Below are 9,081 nucleotides of genomic sequence, written 5' to 3'. Positions count from 1 at the left end.
GACCAGTCCAGTGAGATTCCTCCAGACTTCAGTAATGAACCTGGACCCTCAGACACAAAGTAAAAGACTGTTTTTACTGTAAACTGACCTGATGAAGATGATGACGAAAAGATATATATTCATGACAGTGTCGCCCAAATCTTGATCTTTGTCAGCAACAGTCAACAAATCATTTGAGTGATAAAGAAATGTCTTCACAGAGAGAGGAAGAGGAGTCATGTTCCTGTGGAGGAGCAGCCGTCCTGCTGTGGTTTGTGTCAGGACGTCCTGAAGGATCCGGTCTCTACCAGCTGTGGACACTGTCCCCAGTGTGAAGAAAGATCCAGAACAAGACGTGGACTGCAGACAGCCAGTCAGACCAGCACTGTCCAAAGTAAGACTGTCCATCTTTACAATGTGACCTGCTGCATTTTATCACATTATGGTAATTTAGAGACTTACAGTTAGTTCATTCAGCCATGTGGAAACAACCCAAAAACTGAAGAATCATCAAAGTCCATCAGCTTCATCAAATGAGCTGAACAGCTTCGAGTGCTACATTTTAATTTTTGAGTTTTCAGACAGATGACATGTACAGTTTCTTGTTCCTCATGGATCCAGGACAGTAATCAGTTTGTTGAGAGGTAAATACAATAGCACTTGTTAGTGGTGCTTTTGTATTTGATTAGTGGATCAGTTTAAATATTACAGGGAGGAAGGAACAGTGAGTTTCTGTGCATATTCTTATATTGATCACTTTTACTGGTGCTCACAGATTTGTTTAGTCTCAAACTTGTTTCTCTGTTTTAGTGAGTGGTGGTCTGCAGAAGGTTTTAGATAAACATAAGATCAGTCTGAAGACCAGATGTGAACGTGTGACTGAAGGAAGTGATGAAACAGGAAGTGGAACCCTCCTCAACAGGATCTACACTGAGCTCTACATCACAGAGGGACAGAGTGAAGAGGTTCATACCCAACATGAGGTGAGGCAGCTTGAGACAGCTTCCAAGAAGAAGGAGACCCTCCATGACACTCCCATCAAATGCCACGACATCTTTAAAGCCTTACCTGACCAACAGAGACACATCAGAGTCGCTCTGACCAACGGCGTCGCTGGCGTTGGAAAAACCTTCTCAGTGCTGAAGTTCACTCTGGACTGGGCAGAGGGCTCGGAGAACCAAGATGTCAGTCTGGTGGTTCTGCTCTCGTTCAGGGAGCTGAACTTGATCAAAGATAAGCGGTTCAGTCTTCTCAAGCTGCTCCATGTTTTCCATCCAACATTACAGAAGGTCACAGCAAAGCAGCTCGCTGTCTGTAAACTTCTGTTCATCTTTGACGGCCTGGATGAAAGCAGACTTTCACTGGATTTCAAGAAGAAGAAGAAGAAGAGGAAGAAGCAGGTTGTGTCTGATGTCACACAGGAGTCATCAGTCAGCGTGCTGTTGACAAGCCTCATCAAGGGGAATCTGCTTCCCTCGGCTCTCATCTGGATAACTTCCAGACCTGCAGCAGCCAATCAGATCCCTCCTTCATGTGTTGACAGGGTAACAGAAGTACGAGGCTTCACTGACGCTCAGAAGGAGGAGTACTTCAGGAGGAGAGTCAGTGATGAAGATCTGTCCAGCAGAATCATCTCACACATCAAGACCTCCAGGAGCCTCCACATCATGTGTCTGATCCCAGTCTTCTGCTGGATCACTGCTACAGTTCTGGACCACATGTTGACCACAGACCAGAGAGGAGAGCTGCCCAAGACCCTGACTGACCTGTACTCACACTTCCTGCTGGTTCAGACAAAGAGGAAGAAGAAGAAGTACGATGAAGGACATGAGACGAGTCCACAGGAGCTGACGGAGGCTGACAGGGAAGTTCTTCTGAAGCTGGGGAGGCTGGCGTTTGAACAGCTGGAGAAAGGAAACATCATGTTCTACCAAGAAGACCTGGAGCAGTGTGGTCTGGATGTCACAGAGGCCTCGGTGTACTCAGGAGTTTGTACACAGATCTTCAAAAGAGAGAGTGTGATCTTCCAGAAAACAGTCTACTGCTTTGTTCATCTGAGCGTTCAGGAGTTTCTGGCTGCAGTCTACCTGTTCCACTGTTACACCAACAAGAACACAAAGGCACTGGAGGACTTCTTGGGGAAGACACCCCTGGATGTGTTCCTGAAGAAAGCCATGGAGAAATCCCTTGAAAGTAAAAATGGTCACCTGGACCTGTTTGTTCGCTTCCTTCATGGCCTCTCTCTGGAGTCCAACCAGAGACTCTTAGGAGGTCTGCTGGGTCAGACAGACAACAGTCCAGAAATCATCCAGAGAGCCATCAACAATCTGAAGGAGATGAACTGTGATGATATCTCTCCTGACAGAAGCATCAACATCTTCCACTGTCTGATGGAGATGAACGATGACTCAGTCCATCAGGAGATCCAAGAGTTCCTGAGGTCAGAGAACAGATCAGAGAAGAAACTCTCTGAGATCCACTGCTCAGCTCTGGCCTACATGCTGCAGATGTCAGAGGAGGTTCTGGATGAGTTGGACCTGAACGTGTTGAAGTACAACACGTCAAAGGAGGGACGACTGAGACTGATTCCAGCTGTGAGGAACTGCAGAAAGGCTGTGTACTGTAAGTCCAGATGTGATTATCAACATTATAAAAAGGAAGCATGGAGACTATCCTCCCTCTAGAAGAGAAAACCTCTCTCTGTCCTCATTGAATTAAAGGTCCAATCTAGTGTTTCCACCTTTTTCCTACAATCATCTTTAATGTCAGAAATTATACTATATTTATACTTTTCATCAATAAGAGTCAAATTTGATTGAAGATTAAAGATTCACAACATCCACAAACACATGACTGAGGTGAATACATGTGAGTGCAGTTCCAACCTGCAGTGATTTTACAGCTCATTGAACAACATGTTCAAATAAAGTTGAACAAACACAAATCACAGCAGCCTGTTCATCAGAATATGACACATGTTTACATGACAGTCATTTGACAGACACTTTGTCTAAAGTTAGAGTTTGTTACAGAGTCGATTTTTAAAATGAAATGTCAGATTTTATTTGACTTTAACTTTTATATTCTCTGTCATCACAGACTTTCTCAATGTGGACTCTCAGAGACTCACTGTGAAGTCGTGGCCTCAGCTCTGAAGTCCAACCCCTCCCATCTGACAGAGCTGGACATGAGTAACAACAACCTGATGGATTCAGGAGTGAAGCTTCTGTCTGTTGGACTGGAGAGTCCAAACTGTAGACTGCAGACTCTGAGGTCAGTTCATGTGTTCTGCTCTTGTACAGTGTATGACATTTCCGTTAGTTCTACTGATTTTAGAGAAAAGCTTATTGATTAGGACATAGTAATGTTGAGCTGCACATTTCAAACCTGAACACATCTGATTGGATTATAAATGTATTTTTATCAACATCATTTATTCTTTATTCAGATTGAGGAGCTGCAGTTTGTCAGAGATCAGCTGTGCTTCTCTGGCTTCAGCTCTGAAGTCCAACCCCTCCCATCTGACAGAGCTGAACCTGAGTGGAAACAACGAGCTGCAGGATTCAGGAGTGAAGCTGCTGTGTGATTTTCTAAAGAGTCCACACTGCAGACTGAAGTCTCTGAGGTCAGACACCATGTTTTCCTTCTGTGCTGAGATTAATATGATGTGATGATGTGGTTTAGTCCATTGACTGTGGCAGAGCAATGTTGAGCTGCACATTTCAAACCTGAATATAACAAGAAAAATCTACACTGCATAATACACTGTGAACCTCTTCAACTCTGGATTTTCATCTTATATTCACATCATGTTTTTGTTTAAATAAATGTTAATACAAATACATAAATAAAATAAAAATAAATAAATCATCTCTTTTTCAACGGTCAGACTATAACAAATATATTCAGTATTTTATTTTTCCAACATTTTGATGAAGCTATATGACAATTATACTGAATGAATAGTTTAAACTGAACATGCTTTGATTTTATGACTTCAAAGAAATATTGTTGATATCTTTTGTTCACATTTCCCCAGAATTCATCCTGACATATGTGTCATCTTTGTAAACTTTGGGATCTTGAGTATTAATTTCTGTCATTAATATTAATGAGAGCTCCTTGTCACTTTTTGTATTTGACAGTTGTGAACCTGCATCCTGTTTGGTTCAGGTGTTTGGAGTTTCTACTTTCTAAACCTTCTTCAGCTCTGAACAGATTATTAAACATTGAATGATTTCAAGCAGGAACATTGTCTTCTAAAGTTACATCATTTATTCTTCATTCAGTTTGAGGAGCTGCAGGTTGTCAAAGACCAGCTGTGCTTCTCTGGCCTCAGCTCTGAAGTCCAACCCCTCCCATCTGAAAGAGCTGGACCTGAGAGGAAACGACCTGAAGGATTCAGAAGTGAAGCCTCTGTCTAATATTGAGAAGAGACCACACTGCAGTCTGCAGGCTCTGAGGTCAGTAGAGGGTTGCAGTCAGTCCATGTTGGTCTCAGCAGTATTGTACTAAACACAGTTAGTATCAAAGCACAGATCCAGTATTTCCTGTAAACCTCCGACCTTCTCAGAGGCTTCAGGATTGGACAGAAAGACTGATATATGTATTTATACATATCTGTTGTCTGTCTGCTTCTCTCATCAGGTGGAAGTGGTGAGAAAGGTGTTTGTGTTGAGAGAGGATCAGCTGAGTCCTGATGATCCAGAGAGGTTGAAGCAGCAGCATCAGCTCCAGGTGGTGCTGCTACATCAACAATCAAATGACACTCAAACATACAACAGTGTGTTTGAGTGTCATCTGTACTCAGAGACGTCACACAGGGAGACAAGATGGGTTCAAACCTGTGACATGGACACCACTAAAACACATCAATATAAATATCAAAGGTCACCAAGTACATTTACTCAAGTACTGTACTCTAATACAAGTATAAGGTATTTGTATCATAGTACATGCATTTACTTTCTACTTGTACTCCAGGAGTGAAACATTGTATTTTTTACTGCATTTATTTTACTTTTCACATGAATATTTTAAATACAAACATTATAAAATGAGGCATTATTTTAGATCAAACCTGTCAAACTATCAAGAAACAATTAAAGTAAGTACTAATTAAAGTAATTGAAGTAACTCAGGTTATAATGCATCAGTAACAATGATCCGATAAAATAAAAACACTGACAGGAGCCTTTGTGTAATTTTACTTTGAATCATTTCAATCTTTTGTATTTGCATTTTTATATATATTTTTTTGAATATTTGTACAATTATCTGAATACTTTCTCCACCAACATTTTTTATGTTTTATGTCTTATTAATTCCTCTGATTCTTCTTTTGTGATTGGAGTCCGAAAATAAACAGAAATATGCTGTAATGAAGGCAAACACCGCCTTTTATCTTTAGCAGATTCAGACTGCCATCGTCATTTGTTAGCAGGTGAACTTCTTAACACAGTTATATATTTATTTTCTATGCAAATGTTTAACTCCTCTGCACATTTTTAATTTCTTTGCACACTTTTAAATTCTATTTGAATTATTCATTTCTCTGCAAAAATCTAGTAAGAGTTTTTTTGGAAGAACTGTACAAGGTTTTTTTCATGCTGGAGACTGCATGAACACTTAACATTAGTGTTATAAAAATTAAGATTATACTGGAGTCCAGATGTTTTAATATAGATAGTGTGTGTGTGTCCTGTCTTTTGTATGTCTCGTGCACTTTCCTTAGTTGGCTTCTGATTTACTGAGGCTGGCAGGGAGAGACAATTATAAATTATTAGTCAGGAGAAACAGACTAGGGGAGGACCATGTGGATATAAAATATAATGCTCATTCTTGAGCAGTATACCAAAAAAAGGAATGTTATGATGTTATCTGTCAGGTGTCAGAGACAGCCCATTTAAAAAAATATAATGTAATAAATTCAGCTTTGATACTTTGAATCCAGTCTTCCTTTTCAAGGCTTCTTCTTTAAAAATTCCCTTAACAGGCAGACCATACTCTATACTTCATACTCTTAGTTTTTGGTCGTGGATCTGGACTTGAGTACAGCTGCCCCCCCCAGAGGGTTTTATTGTCTCTTGTTCTATTTGGAAAACATATCAAAGGCATATCATAATATATATATATATATTTATTATATATTAAATATTTAAATATAATATATATATATATATATATATTATATATATATATATTATTTATATATTTATTCTTTTATAATTTTCTTTTGTATAGATGTTAGTGCAGGTTAACTTATTAACACAGATCTATCTATCTATCTATCTATCTATTCCTTTTCTTTCTTTCTTTCTTTCTTTCTTTCTTTCTTTCTTTGTGTGTGTGTGTGTGTCCGCACATTTTAAAATCTGCCTTCTGGCCCTTTAATAAAGAGCTGGATCTGAACAATGAAGTAAGAGTTTACCTTAGAGTCACGTGACGCCTCAGTGGGCGTGTCTTAGTGCAGGTTGTGCTGGATCTCTCCACACTGAGGATGCAGCCATGGCTTCTGGCTTTTGTGAAAACTGCTCCCGGCTGCTCAGGAAAATTGCTGCTCATCTGCTGAAATGTTGCAGGGACGTTTGCAGGGAAATAAGGGACGTTTTCAGAGACATTTCACAGTGCACCTGCTTTAAAACTGCACCTGAGAGGAGTTTACTGAGGAGGACCACTCAAGACATGCACTCCGCTCACCTTCTGTGTGGTAGGAAGACTGTGGCCGTTCATTTTCCTTGTTGTTGACAGCATTGTTGTGCACGAAAAACACACTTTTTATTTGTGATTTTAGTTTATCCAGTTGATATAGATGTGTCATTTGAATTTAGATTAGTTTTAATGATTTAGTTCTATCATTGCATAGTATTTGTAAAGTCTGTTCCATACAAGTAGTCGATACAATCCCACAAATCATGTACAAAATCAATAAGCAAGCCGTGTTCTCTCGAGTTTGTGAATATTCCAACACTGTTTATGTTTCTCCCCTCAGATGCTGAAACTGAACTGCTCAGTAATGAAAGTCTACATGCACTGCACAGGCTCGCAGCCTCAGAAGACAGAGATCTACAGATGACTGCAGCCATGTATTATTTACATCTCAGCCATCACTGTGAGTAAAGAAATCAAACAGATGTTGCTTCTGACAATCTCCCTGATCGCGATGACTTGCAGATCGGTATTGTTTGCACTTCTGCACAACACTCACTGGAATGATAAGCTCCCTAACGGGTACAACCAGTATTATGCAAATTTTCAACTGTATTTTCCCCCCCTCTGATGGCAGATTATTCTCAGCACATGTGGGGTTTGTCATTAAAAAGGAAAAAATACACTGATACAGTATAATATCCTTTTATTATGATGAACTCCTAACTGCAGCAGAAGTGGCTCACACTGTACATAGTGAGTTTTCTCTTTTGTCAGATCATCGTTGATGAGTACAGGTTACGTCCAGTAATGTGCAAATGTGTGGCTGCATTTTGGATTTTGCATGTATGTGGCAGTTAACAGATTCCTGTGTTTGCATGGTTGAGGTTGGCAGAACAAATGTGGGAGGGATATCGCTTATGGGAATGAATGAATTTTAAACCAGCCACCAGTCAAATGTTTCATGTTAATAACTAACTTTTGGTTTTATCTAGTGAGACTGACAGCAAATTTAGATTGTCTCTGTATTTTAGGTCAGTTCACTGTATACATGTTTTGGTTGATTTCCCTCCTCCCCTAAGCCATGATAACATTCATATGGTATACAACTGAAAGCATGCAACGAATTAAAGAACAAATAAAACCAGAAGAATAGAAATAAATAGATAATAAGTTGCGAAGGGTGTAGTACATCCTGTACAGTACGTTCTGCTTTCTTAGGCACTGGCATGTTGTACAGAAGCAAGCGAAATATGAACCCTGAGGCATATCAGGGATCTCTCCTGTGTTTCACATTCTGACACTCCTACACTTTACACAGCCATAAAGTTATCAGAATGTCAACAGGACTAAGAAAAAGGTACCATATGAATGTAAACTTGTCAGCTGACCCTCTAACAGTATGCATAATCTTCTCCAACTTAATAAAATATAGCATGTTGCAAATGTGAGAGGATTACAATCTTTCTGTCTAATCCAACTTTTTTCTTCTGGCTGTAACTGTGGCAAAAAAAGACAAGTTGTTTTGATTATTACAGATTATTTTGGACATTTCATGCTGCTTGCATTGGTCATACATGAGGTCTGTATTAGATGTAAATCAGGATACTTTAACTTTGATCCAGTGCATGTTCTATATTATGAAACATCTCCTCCTCTCACCTCTGACCAAATGGATTCAGAAATTTCTAACCACAACATTTGTTGTCTTTTTATTCTCTACTACAGTGACCTCTCCCTTACCAGACGCCTTCATGGAGCCTGTCATGGCCTTACTTTTATCAGCTGACTTGGATGTGCAAAAGACTACCTCTCTCTCCTTGGTCAACCTGTTAGTAAAGAATAATGGTAAGAGACGAGACATTTCAAATATTGCTTTTGGTTCATTCATTATTCATAAACCTTGACTTCTCCTTTCTATTTAAAGTGTTTTTTAAAAGGTCAAATCAATAATGTATCAACTGACTCTAACATGCCGTGTCACTGGATTCATGTTTTACTCATACTTTTTTCTTATATTTTTGATTATTCGTTTAGTTTTTTTTAGTATTTCATTTTATTTTCTTCTGAATGTGCTCTTGGTCCCAGGGGGGGTAGGAGAGGGTAAAATGTGAGGTGAGGTCTGTGCAAGTTCAGTATGATTTTGCATATGTTTAGATAAATGCAATACTCCCTGAACAGTTAGAATACTTAGATAGAGAAACATAACAAATCACAGATTCCATCCACCCCCCTTCGTATAATTAGTTTGAAGCAGATGGTTGTAATTACTGTCCATGAAATCTGATTTCAGTGTGCAAAGAGTTAGTGACTGAAATGGGGATGCTGGTGCCCATGCTGGAGATGTTCCAGTCTGGTGATGCCACCGCTCAGTGTCACTCATGTGCCTGTGTCACCATGCTGGCCTCCTCAGGTTTGTACAGACAGAGCGCTCTGTATGTCTCAAAACAATAA

General features: G+C 39.6%; 2 protein-coding genes and 1 long non-coding RNA gene across 14 annotated transcripts in view; all 3 read left to right on the top strand.

Annotated features, from left to right (window-relative positions):
* LOC109142868 (NACHT, LRR and PYD domains-containing protein 12-like) overlaps positions 1-3,487 on the top strand; it is a 10,895-nt gene extending 7,408 nt beyond the window's left edge. For 7 of the 12 annotated variants that reach the window (XM_027274988.1, XM_027274996.1, XM_027274992.1 and 4 more), the window contains 2 exons: positions 790-2,596; positions 3,079-3,349. In XM_027274988.1, the coding sequence (XP_027130789.1) occupies positions 790-2,596; positions 3,079-3,334 (2,063 nt within the window). In that variant the 3' untranslated portion in view covers positions 3,335-3,349. Of the gene's footprint in view, positions 60-200; positions 374-789; positions 2,602-3,078; positions 3,350-3,427 lie in introns of those variants that run through there. The other 5 variants (XM_027274990.1, XM_027274991.1, XR_003461672.1 and 2 more) reach the window with 5 other exon arrangements.
* A 180-nt stretch (positions 3,488-3,667) lies between these two features.
* Positions 3,668-4,872, top strand: LOC109142874 (uncharacterized). Its single transcript, XR_002043082.2, has 2 exons — positions 3,668-4,442; positions 4,627-4,872. It is a non-coding gene; the product is annotated as an uncharacterized LOC109142874 (long non-coding RNA).
* Positions 4,873-6,414: 1,542 nt separating this feature from the next.
* The window catches only part of LOC104938730 (vacuolar protein 8-like), a 19,016-nt gene continuing 16,349 nt past the window's right edge, over positions 6,415-9,081 (top strand). Inside the window, exons 1-4 of the mRNA XM_010755173.3 lie at positions 6,415-6,688; positions 6,971-7,090; positions 8,356-8,475; positions 8,921-9,040. Of these exons, the coding sequence (XP_010753475.3) occupies positions 6,487-6,688; positions 6,971-7,090; positions 8,356-8,475; positions 8,921-9,040 (562 nt within the window). The 5' untranslated portion in view covers positions 6,415-6,486. The remainder of the gene's footprint in view (positions 6,689-6,970; positions 7,091-8,355; positions 8,476-8,920; positions 9,041-9,081) is intronic.

Source organism: Larimichthys crocea, chromosome XXIV (assembly GCF_000972845.2).
Source record: "Larimichthys crocea isolate SSNF chromosome XXIV, L_crocea_2.0, whole genome shotgun sequence".
Lineage (NCBI taxonomy): Eukaryota > Metazoa > Chordata > Actinopteri > Sciaenidae > Larimichthys > Larimichthys crocea.
The sequence above is the reverse complement of the archived record's forward strand: the minus strand, read 5'-3'. Positions and strand labels throughout refer to the sequence as shown.